Source organism: Numenius arquata, chromosome 6 (assembly GCF_964106895.1).
Source record: "Numenius arquata chromosome 6, bNumArq3.hap1.1, whole genome shotgun sequence".
In the NCBI taxonomy this organism is placed as follows: domain Eukaryota; kingdom Metazoa; phylum Chordata; class Aves; order Charadriiformes; family Scolopacidae; genus Numenius; species Numenius arquata.
Window position 1 is genome coordinate 21,632,351 of NC_133581.1, and position 22,179 is coordinate 21,654,529.

At 41.7% G+C, this 22,179-nt stretch overlaps 1 protein-coding gene across 1 annotated transcript; it reads left to right on the forward strand.

The window, feature by feature from the left end:
- Positions 1 to 7,120: 7,120 nt before the first annotated feature.
- On the forward strand, positions 7,121 to 18,008 carry WEE1 (WEE1 G2 checkpoint kinase). The gene is made up of 11 exons (XM_074149334.1): positions 7,121 to 7,675; positions 9,883 to 10,091; positions 10,608 to 10,674; positions 10,758 to 10,930; positions 11,859 to 11,980; positions 12,624 to 12,770; positions 13,167 to 13,262; positions 13,351 to 13,436; positions 13,684 to 13,854; positions 13,945 to 14,090; positions 16,583 to 18,008. The coding sequence occupies exons 1-11, from the start codon at positions 7,121 to 7,123 to the stop codon at positions 16,731 to 16,733; spliced, it is 1,923 nt and encodes a 640-aa protein (XP_074005435.1). The 3' UTR covers positions 16,734 to 18,008.
- Positions 18,009 to 22,179: the final 4,171 nt, after the last annotated feature.

A 22,179-nucleotide genomic window follows, 5' to 3' on the forward strand; every position in this document is an offset into this window, starting at 1 on the left:
TAGTGAAAAGGATTTCAGGAGGAGGAAATTAGGAATATGACGAAAAGGATTGGGCGTTTGGCACACGGGAAGGAAATAATTTGTAGAGAGGAATCCTATAAAGTAAAGCAATTCAGTAGATACTTCCTCTTACAAATTTGCTCCCACATTTCCAGCATTCCCATTCACAATTTTTCTTTCAGATTTGAATTCCAACTCCTCCCTTAAAGGAATAAAAACAAAATCCTTTTAGGCTTTGCAGTCAACTTTTCCCTTTTAAATGTTTCTACGGTTTTTCCACCACTGTGGGCTTTGCTTTCCTTTACTGTAGTTCAGTGTCTCAATTATTTTCGGTGCTCCAGGCTGATGACCTATTGTGCCAGACACACTACGCATAACAATAGGACAGTTTTTACCCTGAAGACCTAATGCCAAAGCACACATGAATAGGCTGATGCTGGAAGAGTGTGTTTTTATAAGAGTAAATCCTGAAGCCTGACAACAAAGTTGTAAACAGCCATAATCCCTGATGGTATAATTAATCTCAGCAAACGATCAGCTGACCGATACCAGAGATATTCAGGCACAGTGTGGGAGAAAAGGCATGTGGTGTCTGCTTAGCACACAAGAGAAGGACAGAGCTGATAGCCCGGATAAACAAAACGTCTGAGCTTGGAAGGCAGCTCTTCCTAAACTTTACTCTAGTTCCTAACCCTCATAACCCCGCAAATGCTGCCAAGAGTAACTTGTTTGGATGTTCTGGTTTCTGTGATGATCATGCTGTACTAAAATACAGAAAAATCACTCTGCATGCTGTGTACTTCTTAGAGTGCGGAGTCAGGGAGCCTTCCTCAGGGACTTTAGCCACCAGGTGGTGTGGAACAAGGATGTTATCAAGAGTGTTTCTGAATCTGGCAGTTTCAGCAGTCCAGCTGCTGAGGTTAGTCAGATTGCACGTTAGGTTGACCGTAGCTTCTACTTGCCAAGATGCAGAAGTGCCCTGTAACAAACCTGTTCCAGTCACTCTTAGTTTGTCATCAAATGAAAACAATCAAATGTTCTGTAAAATTTTCTGTGTAATTTTCAAACACGGCACAGATGGTATTTCACTAATAGTGCGGTGGGAAGCAAACTTTTTCTTCAGGAGAATGTTAAGAGACTGGAAATGAAGGGTAACTTGTATCCTATTCAGCTACTACTTTACAGTTGTTTGGAACTTTAAAAATATATTTCTTCAGCTTGCATCAGTTTTGTCTTGAAAAAGATAGAAATTAACGCATGCATTGGCTTTACAGATACATAAATTCAAACTCCAGATGGTTGTTGATAATAAGGTACTTTATTTTTTCAGTGAAGCAGTATATATTTGATCCCCCAGAAGTTATTTTTTTCTATTTGTTTTGATAAAAACCTGCAAAGCTTGGGCCCCTATGACAAGAGACCAAAAAATCAAGAGCCAATCTCAGTTCTTGTGTCATAAACTACATTCCAAATAAGGCATAAACCCAAATGTTTTTCCTTGTTGCATTATGTGTATTTTAAAATGTAGCTTAGGTGTTGCCAGCAGTTTGACATTCCTTTGATGCTGTTTTTCATTCCGCTAGCAAAGTTCGCTTGGCCAAAGGAAAATCTAGCAATCTAATTAGACCATCACCATCAGCAGTTAGTGGTTGACACCTAACCCTATCAGGAATGTGATAACCAGATCTTTTCAACTGAGGGTTATATTCAGAGCAGACTTTAATTATCCCAATAAACATACAAGATTACATCATCAAGGAAGCATTTTGTGCTATACAGTCTGTGTATTTATCTCTAATGAAAATGTGACCCCCTTAAATCTCATCCATCTCAGGGTCTGAAGCAGTAAGCGATTTTATTTGCATTATTTTTGTTCTGTTTAGATTATTTGCTCAAAGGAGCAAATTGCATTTTGCTCAAAGGAATGGCAAAACATTTACACTTTCAAGGTACAAGTGATTGTGCAGAATTTTTTCTATAATAAAAGTGTCTTATGTTACTGGTAGAATCCCAGCATTTACTTATTTTTCTGGGGAGTTTTAGACTCTCCATGATATTACTGCTTGATTCTGTAGTATTTGCCTGATGGGCTTCTGAGCAGCTATCTTACTGAGGCAAGACAAGGAACAGAGGCTGACTTCCTCATGTCTGGCAGGTCTGCTGCCGTAACAGAAGCTGCCACATGGCTGTAGAAAGCTCCTGGAGAAATTACAATGTTCCAAAGCTACATCTCCAGGGGGCATTTTGCTTTGTGTAGAGCTAATTCATTTGAATATAGGCTGTAGTGACTGAAAAATCAGAAAGTACAAAAAGTTTGTGGGACGGACAGGATTAGCTGCTTTTTGTTTTTAAATTGATATATTCAAGACAGTAAGAGACAGATTTTTTTAATGTATGTAGGTTCCTGAGGATGGTGTTAGTGGGAAGAAGGTAGCTGTGCTTCTTGAAATTCTTAGCAGGCTTTTATCTTTTTATCTGCATCTCTAAAAAAGGCTTGCAAAATGTCTTACTTAAATGAATAGTAGTGAATTTGAAAAAAGGCTGAGTACCTCTTTTATGGTTTTGCATGTTCCCTGATGGAGAAAAAGGAGGAAGGTCAATGATACTGGTAAACTAGTAGTGACTATTTAATTTCTGTGCATTCAACATTTTGAGGTTTTTAATTGCAGATACAAAATCTTCTGATCATTTTAATTTGACTTCAGCACAGGAGTGGGACATTCTAATTGTACCTGTTTTCAGTCATGGCAATCATTCTTTCAGGATGTTTTGGAGGAAATTTCTCATCTGAATACAACTCTTGGGAACAGTTTCTTTTGCCATTTTCTTTGTAAGCAGAGATTTCACGTGTTAAGAGGCAGGGATACGGGCAAAATGGAGTCACTGAAAACTGTTAAAAGTGTGCTATCATAGAGAAATATTTAGTTGTATATGTCTGCTTGGTAAAATGTGATTTTCTAATGTATCTTGTACATTATAACTTCTTTCTGAGTATCCTCAGATCTTCCCTTAAATTCCCAGACTTTGGGCCCAGAAGCTGCTCTTTACTTTGGGAGGCATCCTTCATGCTGTCACATTCCCCGTTCTATTCTCCACCTTGTTCTCTTGCTCTTACTATTTACACTTCCTGGGTGAATACATCTTTGAGAAATGCTCTATCTGCATGCAGACTGTAGGCTAAAAAGAGTAAAAGGACTGGGAGCATCAACTACAGACATGTCTTTGGACACAAAGTCCGCCTTTGATGGAGAACCCATTCAACTCTGGACCTTGGAAGGAAGAAAAAGAGGTTGCCAGCTAACAGCAGCTGCTAGCAGCACAACCTCAGATAAAATAATTTTTAAACTGTTCACCTTTAAGCTGCCAGTGGCCTGGAGACATCTCCCGGTTGGCATACCACCACTGAGACCTGTTAGCCCTGTATATGCCAAGTCTTGCGTGAACACTGGAACACCGTTGCTGGCACCAGTGACAAGCACGCTGGTCCCCAGGTACCTGCTGGAACCCAAGAGAAAAGCTGGGAATAGCAAAGATCTGTCCCTGCTCTTGGTTCTCCAGCAATAACCTTGGCACAGGTGGCTGTAGTGGTTCTGTTTTTCATGTAAGCAACTTGACCTTCATCCTCTTCTGCTTTTTCACTCCATTTACTTTTCTTATGCTAAGTTGAACTCATCATAGTTTCACGACTGTGCTGGCTGATGTAACATGGGTTTTATCCATTTTTTTGCAAAACTCTTCCAATTTGGTTTTGAGGGACTGCAGATTAACTTGTAAGTGCAGGAAAACCTGACAAGATGGCAGTGTACCCACTTCTGTGGCAGTTTCCTCTGACAGCCAGACAAATTGGTCATTGTTCCATTTCTTTCCCATTCATCATTATTTGGGTTTCCCCTGCAACCCACCAAAGAGGGAACAACGGTCTCCCTTGAGCTTGAAAACTCCTAGTTAAAAGCAGCTATTTGTCAGTGAGCGTGTGCTCCCCCAGATAAGTATTGCTGGTAGTGAAATCTTCAGTGCACCAGACTGATATACTTTTTTTTAATTTAAAGGCAAGTATTAAAAAAAAAAACAGAAGCCAATTTTGCAAACTTACCCTGAGAACACTAAAACCGCTCAAATTTGTAGGAGTATCAGTCAGGTGCTATCTGGACATTAGGTTATGTGCTGTTACATCTATTTGGAGGATCAGGGCTTCAGTTTGCAAGATCTACATGGGTTCAAAGGTGCAATTTAATCAACTTCAGAGAATTTGGAATGAATTTGGCTTGTAAAGGATGGCGCAGTGGAAGCCTGCAGAGCTCTTCCTTGTTCACCTCTCTCCCTCCTGTGATGATGCCCATTGCTAATGTGCTCTTTGACTAAGAGAATTGGCTCTCCGGTGCTTTTTAGTTAGGCTGTTTATAGATCTCTTAATGCTGTTGATAGTGGTTGTCGCGGTGGGCAGGATGGCACAGCTGCCAGCAGTCTGGGGGAAAATCATCTTCTCTTCCACACAACCGTTTATGGTCCTGTCAAGCTACAGCAAAAGAACTACTGATGCAAATTCACAACAGCACATATGTAGAACCTATGGATGCAATCCTTATATAGCAACTATGCATTTTGTTATAGTTACATATTTATTCAGTACTTCCCTTTCTTATTTGCTCTCAGTTTGGAAATAAACTTTCTTTTAAAACAGTCGTGTTATTTCCTTCTCTATTCCTTTTTTCCTTTCCTCTCTTATCTTTGTCTTTTCTTCAGAAATACTTTCTTCTCTGTGCAAACTCTGAATTTTTCCATTTGATTTTGTCCTACTTAAACTGTTCCGGTGATTAGCAGTTCATTAGTTAAAGTCTATCCAACAGACCTTCTGAATTTCAGTTTTGCCAATTACCCTCACTAAATACCTGTGTCTGTAGACTCCAGAAAGCAACGCAGCACCAGTTATATTTAGGTTGAGTTTGGGAAGGAAACTGCTGCGTTGACATTTCAGGGGGAGGGATTTATTGAAAGCTTAAATTCTTTAATTTTTAAAGAAATGGAAACTTCATATATGAGTGAAGCAAGCCACAGGTAGTAGCTAGGATGTTTTGAGTCACTTATTAGGGATTGCTTTGTATCTACCTCTGTGGACTATTAATTGGAAAAGAGATGGAGGTTGTATTTTTTTAATAGCCTTCTCTTACATCATCTGTTCTAAAACTCAAATGATTCAGTTAGCGTTTGCTATACAGTGCACTTCAGTTTGTTAAATGAGTATTTTTTATTGGGATATTACTGTGTTTGTAAATTATTGCAGCATGTGTCTACAGCACTTGGCTTGATGTAGTCTTACCTCTGTAAATGCTGCCCAATCCCATTTTCATAGGTTATGTTGGCTACTTTCAGTTTTCTGAAACCAGTTTTCAGGAGGTTTCCATAATCTCAAAAAGTGGGTTCTCGTGGCTCGCCACTGCTTGTCCTGAAAACAAATGTGTCTTAAACTTTCAGGTCATTGAAAGCGTGAGAAATAAGCAGGGATGTGATATTTAAGTGGAAACACGACCGACACGTCTCGAGCAAAACCATTTCCCTGTGCAGGCACGGGGAGTGTGTGTGAGTACAGAATTATATTGACGGCTGGTGCGCTTAGCTAAATTAATTTAAATCGCTCTAATGTTGGTAGAGTGCTGGCGGCACAAGCCATCGCCTGGTTCAGTCCCTGCAGGGTATGGCTGTTGGGGGTAGTTGTGCTGCCCTGCACGGCACCTCTCTGCAAAGACACGGGTACTTTCCGCAGAAGAGATGGAAAGGGGAGGAATCGCTGGCAGAAGCGGAGTATAGGACACTAGCATCCCCATGGTGTTTCTTACGTCCCAAAAGCACGTGGGCTTGGAGAACAGCAGTTGTGTGAAAACGGGAGAAAAAAGGTATCCCTGTATTTTTGGGTTTGGGCCTCAATAGAAAATCTGTCTAAAAGTAATCACCAGTTGCAAAAATGTCCGTTTTAGCAGGCAGCAGCAAAGGGCCATCGAGCCTTGCTGTTGACCACAGCCCGCCCTTCATCATCGCGACCATCTGCACCCCAGCGGCAGGAGCTGCAACCATGTCCACAGTAGCTTCTGAGGCTTCTACCCGTGGACATCAGGGACCAGCAACAAGAGACTGGCAAACAGTGGGAACATGGTTAAGTACAAACTTCCATTTTCTATTGACTGGACCGTAGGTGTTTTGGTTCATTATCTTTTAAGCTTTCAGACCCACGGCCAGACCTCTCTGTAGAGGCTCCTGCAGCAAGAAAAAACTGGTTTTTTGTTTTTTTTTTTTCAGGGCCTTTGTTAACCAAGGGGCTCATTTTAAGGTTGTTTGGTACAGGAGAGGGATTGGCGGTTTATTTGTTGGGTTACGTTTAATCAAGGTGGTATGAGATGGAAAATGAAGCCCAGAGGGAAAACTGTGGCATCTGTAAGGAGAGGGCACGGGCTGTGCATCACGGTCAAGTGTCTTGTGGGAGTTAACAGCGCGGGGGGCGGTACGTGCGGCTCCTCTGCTTCTGACTGCATTTTAAATCACATGAACAGTTATTTGGAACGCGTTTCTTCTTTTTGTTTTGCGAAAAAAGGCAGTCTTTAACCGGCCTGAAAGGGGTTGTTATTGTTTTCGGGCACACGACACGCAGGTTTTTTGCCCGCTCTTCTCGCAGCCAACCAGGAGCGAAACACTCTGGCCCCGAGGCGGGGAGTCCGCCGGGATGGGCGGCTCGCGCTCCCCGGGCGGGACCGGCCCCGCTCCAGGGCCAAGATGGCGCCCGGCCCGCGCCTCACCGGCGGACACGTCCGTGCGCCCGCCCCCGCCCCGCCCCCCGCTCCGCTCGCGGCGTTCGCGCCAAAGCGCCCCGTGACGCGGCCGTGCGTAGGCCCGCCCCCGCCCTCCGTGTTTTCAAACCCAGGGGGCGGGCGTGATTGGCTGGCGTGCGTGCCACGTGATTAACGGTCGCGGGAAAGCCGCGGAGTCCGAACAGCGCGAGGCGAACCGTGCCCGGGGGCAGCGCCGTGCGGAGCTACCGCCGCCTCCGCCGCACCCAGGGGCGCAGCGGGGCAGCGCAGCGACAGCGGGCGCGGCTGGGCTCGGCCGTCAGTAGGGCTCGTAGCGAGCCGCCATGAGCTTTCTGAGCTTGCAGCAGGCGGCGCCGCCGCGGCGGGTCTCGGCACGGCGGGCGGCCGCTCCGATCCGGCAGAAGCTGCTGTTCCTGAGCGGCCACAGCGACTGCGAGGAGGAGGAGGAGGACGAGGAGGAGGAAGGCGGCAGCAGCGGCAACAGCACCGGCGGGGACTCGGCTTTCCAGGAGGCGGACTCGCCGCTCTCGGCGGCTCGCACCCCTGCGCGGGGCGACCCGCCCCTGCTGGAGGAGGAGGAGGAGGAAATGGAGCCAGCGGCGGCACCGCTGCCGGACGAGGGGGACTCGTGGGAGGAGGAGGGGTTCGGCTCCTCTCCGGTGAAGTCGCCCGGAGCCTATTTCATGGCCGGCTCGCCCTCGCCGCCGCCCCCCAACAAGGGCCGCCGCTACTGCGGGCGCTCCCCGCCGCACCCGGCGGCTAGCGGCTACCGGGTGCGGAGCGAGGAGCCCAGCTCGCCGCTGCCCGACTACCCCGGCACCCCGCCGCACAAAACCTTCCGTAAGCTGCGCCTCTTCGACACGCCGCACACCCCCAAGGTGAGCGACCCTAACCGGGGTGAGGGCGGAGGGGGGAAGTGCTGGGCCGGGCAGGGCGCGGCGGCCGGCCCGCCCCCGGCGGGCTGGGGGGGCCGCGGGAGGCGGCGCGCCCGGCGGTTGAAGCGTGGGGGTTGCCGCCGCCCGCTCGCAACGGCAAATTGGCGTGTGCCCCCGGGACCTGCCCACAGCCCGTCCGTTACGGTTATGTAACCCGCGGCCCGGCCGGCCGCTCGCGCGCCGGTGGGCCGGGCGGAGCGGGTGCGGCGTTAAAGGGCGGGGGGGCGGTGCCTCTCGACGCGGCTCCCTCTGCCCGGCCGCGGGGCCTCTCGGTTCGCCCCGCGTCCAGGCTGCCAACGGGGAGGCGAAAGGAGCGCTGCACGCCCTCCAATGGTGCATTTTGTCCCGTTGGGCGGCTACGGGCATGGGACAATCTCCTCAGAGATACATATAAAAATATACCTATGAAAAGTATTATATGTACAAATATATTTATAAATAAACATATAAGTACCCTGCTTTCTCCATATTTTGTGGAAAGTAATTAAAAAGTAAAAGTAGAATATTGAAATAAAATATTATAATGTCGCGTGAGCATTTGTACCTTTATAACCAGAAAGTTTAAGCTTGAATTGGAATTTGCTCCTTGGTGCCTGTCAGTAAATCATTCCGTCTGGTCTGAGTACTGCTGTTGTCGCACCAGCGCAAGTGCGGTGTCTGCACTGACTTCTGCAGCAGATGTGAAAGGCTGTTTGAGTAGCCGATGCTGTTAAACAGATAAGATTTGAAAGCTTAAAGGGATAGGTAGCTCTTAAGTCTGTCAATAACAGACTTCTGGAAAGCATTTTAACTTTTGAACTCGACCCTCATGTAAAACACCATATAGTGAATTTAAATCTAGTGATAATAGGCTTGTTTTCTTCATTACTTTTCATATAGCCCTTTAGAAGTAATCCAGGGATAAACCCCGGGGATAATCTCCCAGGGGTCTGTAGGCTATAGATTGAAAACAACTGGTTTAAGATACGAGGAAGGCAACCTCGTTAATTGGTGTTCTACAGCTTCTGCCTCAAATGAGGTTTCACTGGTAGAAATCAGTAGTATATGTTTGGAAATAGTAAAATTGGTGATGATTTTGTGCCGAGTCAGGAGCGGGCACTTCAGAAATGCAAGAGTCATGTGGATTGTGACACTAAAACCAAGCTCTTAACACTGCGGTTCAGTGGCAATCTTAAATTAGGTGCCCGAGTTCCATATGGGTTATCTTAAGAGAGGTTAGCCTTGAAATCTGGAAGAATCAGTTAGTTAAGGCATCCAATGGAAGTACTGAAATGTGTGTTGAGACACACAGTGACTTAAAGGTCTTCACCTAGTCCAGATTTGAGGAATGCAGTTGAAGTTCCCACGTATCAGCCTTCTTCCCTATGGTGACTTAGGCTTTGGGTATGTCAGTTCTTCGTTTTGTAAGGTGTTGCTAGGATAGGGCAATACTCCTGCTTGTGATCCAGTACGTCAGTGGTTGGCATCCTCACCAGATGTTGGAGACTCAGATGCAAACTTCGCTACCTAACTGGGAGAAGTTTCATCATGTGCCTGGAAAATGCCTGGTCTGACAAATTGCCACCCAAAAGATCTGTTTTGGATACTGAACTGACAGCGCAACAGTGCTGTCAATTCTTGAGCAATTCTTTGTAGGCTCATGAAGAGGCATCTGTGCTTCAGTGTTAAATCTTTTATTATCTTTTTTTAGCTTGCCACCTTAATTTCTAAGTCACCAAAGATCATTTCCTGTGTCTGATCTAGCTTTCTTACCTTGTATGTGCAAATCATGGTGATACAGCACAGAATGGTCCATGACTTTCATCTGTGTTCGTTTGAGGAACAAAGAATTGTCCAAGATGTTTAGGTGATGACATGATTAAAGAGAGAAAATCACTGCTCTCATAATCTTTCCTGTCTTCTAAAAATTATTTTAATATTCAGTGTTTCTTTTAACACTTTGCGTGCAGTATAAAGCCTAGTAGTTTCTTTAGAATTTTTTTTGATGGAAATGCAGGTGTTTAAACAACTCATGCTAACTTTGATTGGACAATATTGTAACGATGGCTTTCAAACGTGACCTGTTTGAATCAATGTTGAGGCTACAAATGTTTTTGGTTTTTTTTCCCCTTTTTTCTTTCTTTTTTTTTTTTTTTTTTAAATAAATACAGAGTTTGCTTTCTAAAGCACAAGGAATAGGCTCCAGCTCAGTCAAACTTCGAGGGGGCTCTCTATTTATGAATGTTGGGAAATCAGAGAAGCAAGAAGAAGATATTAGACAAACACCTCATGTGAACATTAATCCTTTCACTCCTGATTCCATGTTCCTTCACAACTCTGAAGGAAAATGTCGTAGGAGGAAGAGAACGCACCGGAATGAGTGAGTTACTTGTGTCTTCCTTTGTTAAGCTTACCCTTAGAACTACTTTTAGCTGCAAAAATTTTGTTACAAATTGATTCTTTGAAAGTGTTTTTCCTTGCAAATGTGTTAATAATGCATAATATAGGTTTTAAAGTATCTGCTTTGAGATGCGTGGTATTATGAAATAACCATTTAGCGCTAGGTCTTTTAATCAGTATACAGAGAGGATAGACTAGGCTGTGTCCTACAGTCTTTTTTTACCTGACTGAATGAGCTGTGAAACACAGTCTTTTCTTGAGGAGGGAAAAACGCAGTAAATACTAGAACGAAATAGGAAGAAAGAAATGACGGAGATATCAGTATGGTGCTTTTATTTTATGAGTTTGTGCTTACAAGTGTAATATTCAATTAGTTAAACTAAACTTGGGTAGAACGGGCGAATCGGATCTCAGAAAAATCAACAGCTGCTAGACTTCAGTTTTAAGTTTACTTAAGCCATATTACGTCTGCAAAAGTAACTGGTGTGAATTTCAGCTCTTGTGGAGAGGACATGGAAGCAAGTGATGGAGAGCCTGAAGATGAAACTATCAGACCTGCGAAGGTAATTAATCTTTAGATCTTGATACTGAGTTTGGCGATTTGTGTATCTGCAGATCTAAGAATTTTCCTTCCTAATCTTTGCAGAGGATAACAATAACAGAAAGTAATATGAAGTCACGGTATGCGACTGAATTTCATGAGTTGGAGAAGATTGGATCTGGTGAATTTGGTTCTGTGTTTAAATGTGTGAAGAGGCTTGATGGCTGTATTTACGCAATAAAGCGATCCAAGAAACCTTTAGCTGGCTCAGTGGATGAGTGAGTATTTACCAAGAGGTTAACAGTGACCTCTTTGTGCTTTTTTCTCACGTGTCTCTTTGTATCAGTGTCTAGAGAAGGCATTTAAGAGAAAAGTATAAATATACATGAATTAAATGTAGAACAGATACAATTTTGAACTTTTTTCTTTCTCTGAATACTGTGCAATACTAGGGAGGAAAGGCTACTTCACCTTTCTCCCAGCAGATGTTTGTCCCAAAATTCTGTGTGGAAACAGATTGTTTTCATCTGGAAAGTAAGAATAATACTTGCGTTAATAGCAGGAGGGACTATATGAATAAATTGTGCAGTGATGATACTTTGAGATATGAAAGGAAAGCAGTATTCCAAACTAGGTTCTCATCCTTGTCAACTTGAGTGACATGCAGATTAAGTAATTTTTGGGGGTATTTTTTGGCATTTGTGTATGAGGCTGCTATTTGTGACCTTTTTCCCCCACTGTTTTAATAGTTATAATATAAAACTCCACAAGTTTGACTTGATCAAAATTGCATACCGGCATACCGGACTTACATACTTTCCAACCAGCAGCAAGCTTTGAGAAGCATTGCTGAAGTTTTAGGAAGAAACTAGATGATCATAAGCCAGGAGTATGACTGAACTCAATATGCCTAACTAAGTGTAATGGAAGTGACAGCTGCCTCAAGAATTATCTGCAACAAAACGGGGTTTTTTTATGTTCTTTTATACTTAGTCTTTTAATGCAATGTAAAAATTATTTTAGCTGTTTGGATATAACTACAAATCCACCTTAAGGTGCCATAGAACTGAATATGAAGATTTTAATTAGAAACCTGAGCTGGCAGAGGGGCATGATATTATAATAAGAGTTTCTGTCAAGCTGAAATTGGACTAATTTTACCTCATAATATTCTTGTGTGCTGTTACTTTTTGTGGCTGTTTACAGGCAAAATGCTTTAAGAGAGGTTTATGCACATGCAGTTCTGGGACAGCATTCTCATGTAGTAAGATACTACTCTGCGTGGGCAGAAGATGATCATATGCTTATACAGAATGAATATTGCAATGGTAAGTAAAGTTTATCGCTTGTTCTGAACTTGCTTTCAAAAAATCTAATTTTTGAAGATATACAGGTATCTCTGCAAATCCCTAGGACTAGTTAGGAATTGATTGCCCTACACATAGCTCGTACCATCATTGTCTCAAATGTCTGATGTTCTTTTCTGTTGCAAAAGTTATATTAGATACATGAAGCAAAAGCTGTACCAAATTGCAGACAAAGTCTTAAGTCTTCAAGAATATTGGAAGTACAGTGAGGCATTTGTGAGCAGCAAAATGGTTTTTTCTTCTGTACAATAGTACAAGCTGGAATAGAGACAATTGCCAGAAAGTTTCCAGGGAGGTGGACCTGATTTCCGAAACCTTTTGCTGTAGCTGATACCCTGCCGGACATTTGGAAAAGGGAGAGTGGTCTTTTCCATTGTGTTGGTATCCTGTTAATTTGCATGGCAACTGCAGGAGAAAAATAATTTTGTTATATTCCATGGCTATAAAGAGGGGATACCACACTAGATTTTACACTCAAGTTCTTGGGGATATATTCACTGTTAATTTTGGAAGCCAGTTGTATTTACTTTTGGAAGCAAGTTGTCATTACTTTGTGAACTGTTTGGTGTAAAGTAATTAGTTGTTTTCTTTAATGTTGTTTTAGGTGGCAGTTTAGCAGATGCCATAAGTGAAAATTACAGGAATATGCGTTATTTTACTGAACCAGAACTGAAGGACCTCTTACTTCAGGTGGCTCGAGGCTTAAAGTACATTCATTCAATGTCACTGGTACACATGGATATCAAACCTAGTAAGTTTGTAAACCGCTTTACTCTGTATTGACAACATCCTCAGTTAATTTAATCTGCTGTAGAAAAATAAGCAGTTGGCCACACCTTACTAACTGTAAATTCTTCACTGAAGTTCTAAATAGCATTACAAAGATGTCAGTTATAAAATTGGCTAGCAAACTTAAACTGTTGAGTTTATCTTGGGTCCTTTTTGTGTAATTGACTCTTATTTGCATAAGACTTGGCTCCCATCCCAGCAGAGGGGCCAGAGCAAGTAAGTTATAGTTTCTCACTCTAGGAACTGGGTATGTGTACAACTAAAACGTCTGTGTGGCTAAACCAAACTGTAGTGAAACTAGATGAAGTAGAAATTGGACAGAAGCTGGAATTTTTTTAACAATTCTGCTCTTTTTCAGGCAATATTTTCATATCTAGGACATCAGTCCCAACTACAACTTCAGAAGAAGGTGACGATGATGACTGGTCATCTGATAGAGTCATATTTAAAATAGGTGAGAAGCAGCACGCTTGTGCTCAAAAGAATTGCATTGTCTATTTGTCTTCTGAAAAAGACAAAGAACCTTTATTTTCTTTTTGCAGGTGACCTTGGTCATGTAACTCGAGTATCTAGTCCACAAGTAGAGGAAGGTGATAGCCGTTTTCTTGCAAATGAAGTCCTACAAGAGGTAAATTCTGTGGAAAATAGTGATGTTAGGTCTGCGTGATGTTTTCTTTAGAGTAGTGAGTTGCTGTCTGCCACCTCCTTGCTGGAGGAAAAACTGCATAAATGGTATCCCCTTGAATGCTGGTAGTACTTAAAAGGGGAATGTAATATTGTGGGTGTGTTCTGTGCTGAATAGTTTAGCTGTCCGTTAGATTTCTTCTTACGTTGGGTGGTATGTGTAGTAAATTTATTTTTCTTTATTTTTCAAGAACTACACTCATTTGCCAAAAGCGGATATTTTTGCTCTCGCTCTGACTGTTGTCTGTGCTGCTGGGGCTGAACCACTTCCAACTAATGGGGACCAATGGCATGAAATTCGACAAGGAAAACTACCTAGACTACCACAAGTGCTTTCTCAAGAATTGCTAGACTTACTGAAAGTAAGAACTCTTGTACTAGTGGCTCACTGATTAATGTAAGTTACTGTATTACTGGCCTTAACTAGAATGCCTTATTTTCTTTTTTCCAAGGTTATGATTAATCCTGACCCAGAGAAAAGGCCTTCAGCTGTGGCACTAGTCAAGCATTCAGTGCTGCTCTCTGCTGCAAAAAAGAGCGCAGAGCAGCTCCGGATAGAACTGAATGCTGAAAAATTCAAAAACTCACTCTTGCAGAAGTAAGTAGTTCCTTGGGGTCCTTAAATATAACTTAATTTGTAATGGGTTTTCATATGATAGTAGAGTAATGATAAAACAAGACCATCCTTGTTTCTGCATGAGGTCCACAAATCTGTATGCACGTACATCCCTGAGAGTACAAAGTGGGTCATGTAACTTTAAAAGGAACTTACTCTGTAGAAGGAACTTCTTGAACACTCTAAGGGAATCTCAACTACACTATTAGTATTCAAGATGTACAAAACATTACAGTTTAAAGAAAATATTTCAAGCATAATGCATACTTCCGTGACATGTATAATCTAACTTACATCTATATTATTTGAGCCTGTGTTTTCCTAGGTCATCTGTACATTGAAACACATTGTAAAACATGACTTAAATGAGCTCTTTTGAATTTAAATGAAGTGGCACATCAGGAATGGTTTTGGACTAATTTGACTTGTACACAACAGGGTTATTAGGTTACTAGAGAATCATTTGTATCATGAGGTCATCTTGTCCTACGCCTTGGTCAGACACTCAGCTCTGAATTAAAGCTTTGAAGAAGAGATTCCCTTTAGGAAAGTCTGATTTCTGCTTAAGTTTCAGTGAAAGTGTTAGCAAGTTCAGAAGCAAACATCTGAATCTTTCACTGCAGTTAACTTTGCACGTTATGCATAATACACAGGATTTTATAAGGGAATATATATACTGGTTACTTTCTGACTGACTCATTTTGAATGATGTTAGCTGTGCGTTCGGATTATCTCTATCGCTATCTGCTTATCTTGCCATTGCTACAGTCTGAATGTAGCCAGACTTGCCATTTTAGATGGTTATCTTTATAATCTTCTTACGAATTATACTGACTGCAGAGGGAGTAATTTGTCAGTTTGCGCGGGTTATTCAGGGACAGATACGCTAAGGTAACTTGCTTGTATAAAGACAACATGTTTTTGTATCATGTGAAAGGGAAAGTTGGCAAAGCAAATATTTTGTGAAGACTACTTCTGGCCTGGCAACAAGTAGGGTACATCCTTATAAAATAAGTGTAAATTCAAAAAGGTTTTAAAAAGAACACTTATCCGCAGTAATAAATTTTAATCTTGTGTGGGATAGTGTTCTATAAAATAATTCAGGTAGGTATTTTCGGGTTATTTCAGTTTTTTAACACTCCTGATTTAAGATACCATTTAAGATACCACTTGTGTATGTAAGTTATCATCAGTGAAAGGAATCCTTCTAAGGAAACTTGGCTTTTCTACTGTGTGGTCTTCTTCAGAGGAAGGAAGAAGTCTAATCTTGACTTGTAGGGAAGAATGGAAGTATATTGTAAAACTTAATTTTCTGGTAATGGTATGGTGGGTGAGTGTGCACATGCGTGTGTATTTGTGACTGACGTTCAATCTTTAGGTAAGATGACTAAAAATTTACTGCATTCTCTTGCAGTGAACTGACACTGATAATGTGGGGAGGATTAGATGGGGCATGGGTGTTAATGAATAATGCTTTGGATTACAAGTAAGAATGGGAGTAGCTTCTTAAAATAAAAAATGTAACTTAAAACTAAATACACCTACACAAATATGCAGCAAGTCTGTAAAATTTGATCTCACTTTGGAGTCCAGATGTGAAGCGAGACTACAAATACCTAGTTCTCAGGGTAGAGAAAAATTTTTAAGTGATAGTTTGGGATAGGAGAAGAGTCGGGGGGGAATTCTTACACTTAGGCCATATGTTGGCATTTAAGGAAAGGAGAAAAGGAGTGTTTTGGGAAACCGTTGGTAAAGATAACTTTGCTTTTTAGTCAGATTATTTCACAGTTTTATCCTGAGTTTGATTTAACTTCGTCCTCAAACTGAGTATTGGTAATTCTCTGAAGCAGAATGGTTGCATGGGGACAATGGCCTGTGCTACCTTCAGTGACTCAGCCTTGCAGTTTTGGGCTCAAACTTTTATGTTAGGCAAAAAAGATTGAGGTGGTAATAAGCTTTTGATGTGGGCATGCAAAAGGAAAAGGATGCTTCATGAGTTGTCTTTTGCCAGTTGCATTTATCTATGTTCATCTAAGTGTGTGTCCGTTTGAATGTTCACAGAAGTTCAGTTGTGTCTGAATGCTTCATTTGGGCAAACCTCAGTAACTAGTTCTTTAGTGATTTACCATACGGCACATACTAGAAAGTAAATAGCATCCTACCATGTTCTGGTATTTGAAGTGTTGAGCTGCTTATAAAAGGCTGGATTTCAAAATCTGACTGAGTTGTGTGAATTTCTCATTTCCTTCCCTTGTTCAAAAGAAAAAACATCTAGACAAGTAAGGGACATCCCACTTCTATCCTCTGGGTTGTAAACAGGTGGATGCGAACGATAATGGTCTTAATATGACCTAAATTGATGGCAAGTCTTAAGTTTTGAGCTGCTGTAATTAATTTGAAATGCTCTTGCTGTGATACGCCTGTAGTTCTTACTGGTACCGTTGCACAAGTGTGACTCTCTCAATGTCTTGCAGGGAGCTGAAGAAAGCACAGATGGCAAAGGCCGCAGCTGAGGAGCGAGCACTGTTCACTGACAGAATGACAACTAGATCTACGACACAAAATAGACCATCTCGACTCATTGGAAAGAAAATGAACCGCTCAGTTAGTCTTACTATATACTAACTATGAAGTCTAAAAGAACTACTGAGGATGGCTGTAGCATCTCTGAGAGATTGAAGCCTAAGGAATTGAAGGAAGCATTCAATTCCTGGTTTCTTGTCCTGTCTTTTATCAGTGTCAGTAGTTTTACAGGAATTGCTTCTGGGTTTCTACTTGTACAATATGGCCATTAGCTGTATTAACCATTTGAGTTAATGGACTCAGTTACTATCTTGTCTATAGAGGATCCTGGATGTTAATCCATAAGCCTTTCAGTTACACTGTTAGATGTTACATCGTCCCAGGGTTAACCACTATAGTGGTGTGCTGCTTTGTAGTGTTATGGCATTGTAATAAGAAGTAATATCCCTAACGAACTTTAAGCGGGAGCGAGGAGGCCTTGCTTTGATAGTTACTGATTTTTTTTTTTTTTAATTTTTTTTTTTTTTTTTGGAGCAGAGGGGAATACATTTTGAAAGACAGGCTTTAAGGCCACCTACACTCAATGTACCTGATGTCAGGTAGACTTTTATTGTGAATTTTATTTGTATATTCAACTGGGAGCACTTTGTAGGCATTGCATAAACCACAGCTTAGAAAACTGTGGAATTAAGTGCCATGTGGAACTGCTGCTATTTTTAGTTTGTTGTCCTCGCTGTAAAACTGTAGCATTAAAACAATCATTATTGTGTTAATAGGCTTCTTGTTAAAACAATTACGTGAAACAAATCTAAGCTGCATTTTAGTGAAGGCAGCATTTTTCTCTCAAAGCTAGTGCATTGTGAAATAATGCACCAATTTAATATTTGGACTCTGTATTAGTGTAGTGCAATTGTTAATGTCTTGGCTATTGATGTTTTGTAATTCTAATAAGGTTCTCTAAATGTTGATATTCTCTTCAGTTGTTCATTCTTGAGACTGTTGTATATTTTTTTATGTTGGAGTACTTGTAAATAATTTTTAGTGTAACTGTTCAGGTTGTTTCTTGTTGTTTATGTACATAAGTTTGATTGTGCTTATAGTATAGTATACTGAAACTGCAGTCTGAGATGCCAACAGTCAAAGCTTAACTATTTGGTTTTAAATTCCACAACAAACAGAATGTGACCGCCAGAACCTCTACTGGTGTTGGACCTAGGCTGACCAATGTTGCTAAAAACCAGAACTGTTTTAATTACTGGCTTGTCTCTTCATTAATTTTAGTTTAAACAATGTTTCCCAATTGTGCTCTATTTGTTCTTACTAGTGTTGAAGTTGAAAATTAAAGTTAAAAACTTTGTTTAATATTGTCTAAAACTTATTTAACTCTATAGTTGTGGAAATAAAATACTGAGTTAGGAATATACTATGGCAAGACCCGATTACCTGCTGCTGCATAATGCTTGTGATTCCCTCTCATGAGAGTTGGACTGATAGAACATACGCGCTGATAGTTAGGTTAGGAGAGTAGCACCACAGTCTCTGTGCATTAGTATCTTTAGCAGTCTGTCTCTACAGCTTTAGAAATGGTACTGCACGTTGGAAAGATGAAGCCCCTGGAAGATTTGAAGTGGAACCCATGACTGTGAAGATGGGGGACTAGATGAAACTATGTGAAGAAAGACCTGGATCTGAGGTAAGGAGGAAAACACATGAATTGCTGAGAACGGGAAGAGAACTGCTAATTTAAAAGTTGGGAAGAAAGCAGTGGGAGGAATTGGAATAGTCTGTGGAAGACAATAACAGAATGTTCTGCGGCATGGATGCAAAATATGCATATGTATTCTACCTCGTGCAAAGAAGAGAGATACAGTAAAATTAATAAAGGCTTAATAGATAAGTCTACTAGGGAAGCTTTTACACTGCTAAGTATTTTTATTTATAAGAGGTCTCAGTGCTGTTCATTTATGACAGTGAAATTGAGAGGCTTGTTTTAGGTAACTAATTCTCTGAGCATACAGTTCTCATCAGTAAAAATTGATAGACTGGAATACCTTTAAGTTTTTACTTTGTATGAGTTTCTGAGACACCTTAAAATACCTCATCTATTGCTCATCTACACTAAATGAGACCTCTCGTAAAGCAGATTTCTAAACAGTGATAAATATCAATTGATGGGGAATCAACAAACTTAACAAGACTTTCTTCTATCATGTAAATAAACTGATCTACCTATGATAATTATCCCCTTTTGCATCACTAATTTTCAGAGGCTTGTAACATCATTACAGGTATTGCTGCATGCACAGGCAGTACAGTGTAGAGGTGTACTCTTTGCTGGGTAAAAAACTGGCTGGATGGCCAGGCCCAAAGAGTGGTGGTGAATGGAGTGGGCAGCTGGTCACAAGTGGTGTTCCCCAGGGCTCGATATTTGGGCCAGTTCTCTTTAATATCTTTATCAATGATCTGGATGAGAGATTTGCGTCCACCCTTGGTAAGTTTGTAGATGACAGAAGTTTGGCAGGAGTGTTGATCTGCTTCAGGGTAGGAGTGCTCTACAAAGGGATTGGGACAAGCTGGATCGATGGGCTGAGACCAGTGGTATGAGGTTCAACAAGGCCAAGTGCTGGGTCTTACACTCGAGTCACAGCAACCCCATGCAGCTCACTGCCTGGTGGAAAAGGACCTGGGGGTGTTGGTGGACAACTGGCTGAATATGAGCCAGCAGCATGCCCAGGTGGCCAAGAACACCAACAGCATCCTGGCTTGTATGAGAAATAGTGTGGCCAGCGGGACTAGAGAAGTGATTGTCCCCCAGTACTTGGCATTGATGAGACCACACCTCAAATGCTGTGTTCAGTTCTGGGCCCCTCACTACAGGAGGGACATTGAGGTGCTGGAGTGTTTCCAGAGAAGGGCAACGAAGCTGGTGAAGGATCTTTAGCACAAGTCTTCTGAGGAGCGGCTGAGGGAGCTGGGATTGTTTAGTCTGGAGAAAAGGAGGCTGAGGGGAGACCTTATGGCTCTCTAGAACTACCTGAAAGGAGGTTGTAGCGAGGTGGGGGTCAGTCTCTTCTCCCAAGTAACAAGCGATAGGATGAGAGAAAACAGCCTCAAATTGCACCAGGGGAGCTTTAGGATGGGTATTAGGAAAAATTTCTTCACTAAAAGGGTTGTTAAACATTGGAACGGCATGCCCAGGGAAGTGGTTGAGTCACCATCCCTGGAAGTATTTAAAAGACCTGTAGATGCGGTGCTTAGTGACATGGCACTACCTATCTAGTCTTGCTGCATCTCGTGCCCAAGGAGTGGGTGCTGTGGTGTTCTAAAGCTCTTACAGAATTAGTTTCCTGTAAAGACATGACACCACTTAACGCTGACAAATGCTGCTTTCTAAAAGAATGTCCTGAAATTGTTTCATCTAAATGATTTAATTTGTGGATTAATTGTCTTCTAATGTGAATTCCAGGTATCAAGGAATGTATGCTATATTTTAGAAAATATTTTGAGTCACATATGGTATTCCAATAGTATATGAAGTTCTATTTATGACATTACTGTCAAAATAAAATTAATTTGCTTAGACAGTAATTTTTCCAGAAAACAATACTGTGATAGTCATGCATACTACTGGTTGATTATAGCCATGAAGGCCAACAGATGGATGAGGAGTGTGTCTGTAAAGAAAAGTTAGCACCTTCCAGTTGGAAACTGTAGCATAACTAGAAATTGTTCTACTTTCATAGGTTGCATATCAAATGCCCAGCAATTTTTGACCTGAATTACTAAGGTCATCTTAGTCTCCTTTTTTGTGTCATTTATGTTAAGCTATTGATAAACAGCATTTGTCTAGGGTTTGTTTTGCAGTTTCCAAGTGTCATAGATTCATAGAATAGTTTGGGTTGGAAGGGACCTTTAAAGGTCATCTAGTCCAACCCCCCTGCAATGAGCGGGGACCTCTTCAACCAGATCAGGTTGCTCAGAGCCCTGTCCAACCTGACCTTGTCCTATCAGCTCACTGATTTCCTGCTTCCCCTGCCCTGGATACAAGCTGTTGATTACCACAGACCCAGTAACATGTTTTATTCTGGTTGGGATGGATCTGAATTAGTAAAATGTAGAACCTGAAAAGCAATTATTGACTACTTGGCTTTTTTATGAAGTTATAGACAAGCTTTACCTCCACCTAGAAATGCAGGTAGGCACTACCTGTATATTTGAAAATAGGATTTCAATTTCATAGATTGCATTACTTTAACATTTAAAAGTTTCATGAATAAAAGTGTACTTACTCAACCTATTCTTCTTGTTGAACTGGGGCGGGGGGGGCGGCGGGGGAGAATGTGCCATGCATTGTTTGACACGGAACCAAAAGCTGATGTCTTCACCTTATCTTTAATGTGTTTCGTAGTCTCCAGCAACACCTGCTGGACAAAACAGTCAACTGTACATTAAATTTTTGTCTTTAAAGTGTTTGTGTGCTAGTATGACACTTGACCCTGATTGTTAGAAATCATTATCTCTGCAGTAGCAATTGAGCATTCTTGCCAGCAATAGCTTGGGTAAGTGTTGACTTATATTTTTTTTTTTTTTTGGTCTGCACCCACCCTCTTGGTTGTGTAGGCTCAAAAAAGGCATCCTCATGATTTCACCATATATGTGATTTGGTATATAACATGTATGCACACTTAATAAATCTGTGCATGTGTGCTACCTATGAATATCACTGTATAGCTGTGCTCGAGGACTCTGCTCTAAAGCAATGGCCAGCAAGAGTCAAAAGCAGGGCTGATCCCTGCCCAAACCTTCCCTTTTTTCAGTGAACCATGGAAACCATCAGAGCGAGCTCCCTCGGTGTGAGGCTGCTGAGCAGACACGTAGGTTCTCGTCTCAAGAAACACTGCAGAGAGAAAGGAGGAAGCAGCAGCGACTGTGCAAGACAGCACACAGGGAATAAGGTCCCACTTCTGTTTAAACTGTTGGAATTGGATAAAGATGCTGTCTTCCCAAAGTATAATGGGATTGGGGTAGAGGAAAGGGAGGTGCCCTGAGGAGAGAATATTGCTGTGCCTAATTAAACAGGAAGCAATTTATTACTGTTTAACATGTTGCTCAGAGATCTGAGGTTGTACATGCTTAAAAATTGTCTGAGATTCTGGATAGTCTTGGAAAATGGGAAGAATTGATTTCAAAGGTCTTCCTCTTGCCAGTCATTTGACTCCCTTCTAATATGCAGCATCAATATTTAGCATGACATCTGAATAATCATGCTGGTATAAACTGATTTTTCTGCTTGACTGAAGATGAAAGCAGAATGACTGGCCTAATTCTAATTAATGATCTTCTATGTACCCCTACAATTACTGCCAGATAGCTGGGCTAATGGACATAAAAACTGCTGCTGTTACTGCATTACCATTTATGCACAGGAAAAGATTCTGTGTGGTCAGCTTGTATCCTGAGGGAGAAGATCTTGTTCATCTATTGATTTACAGACAGCAGAATGCACCGCTAATGAAAGTATTTTAGGCAAGTTTTTCTGCAGGGTAGG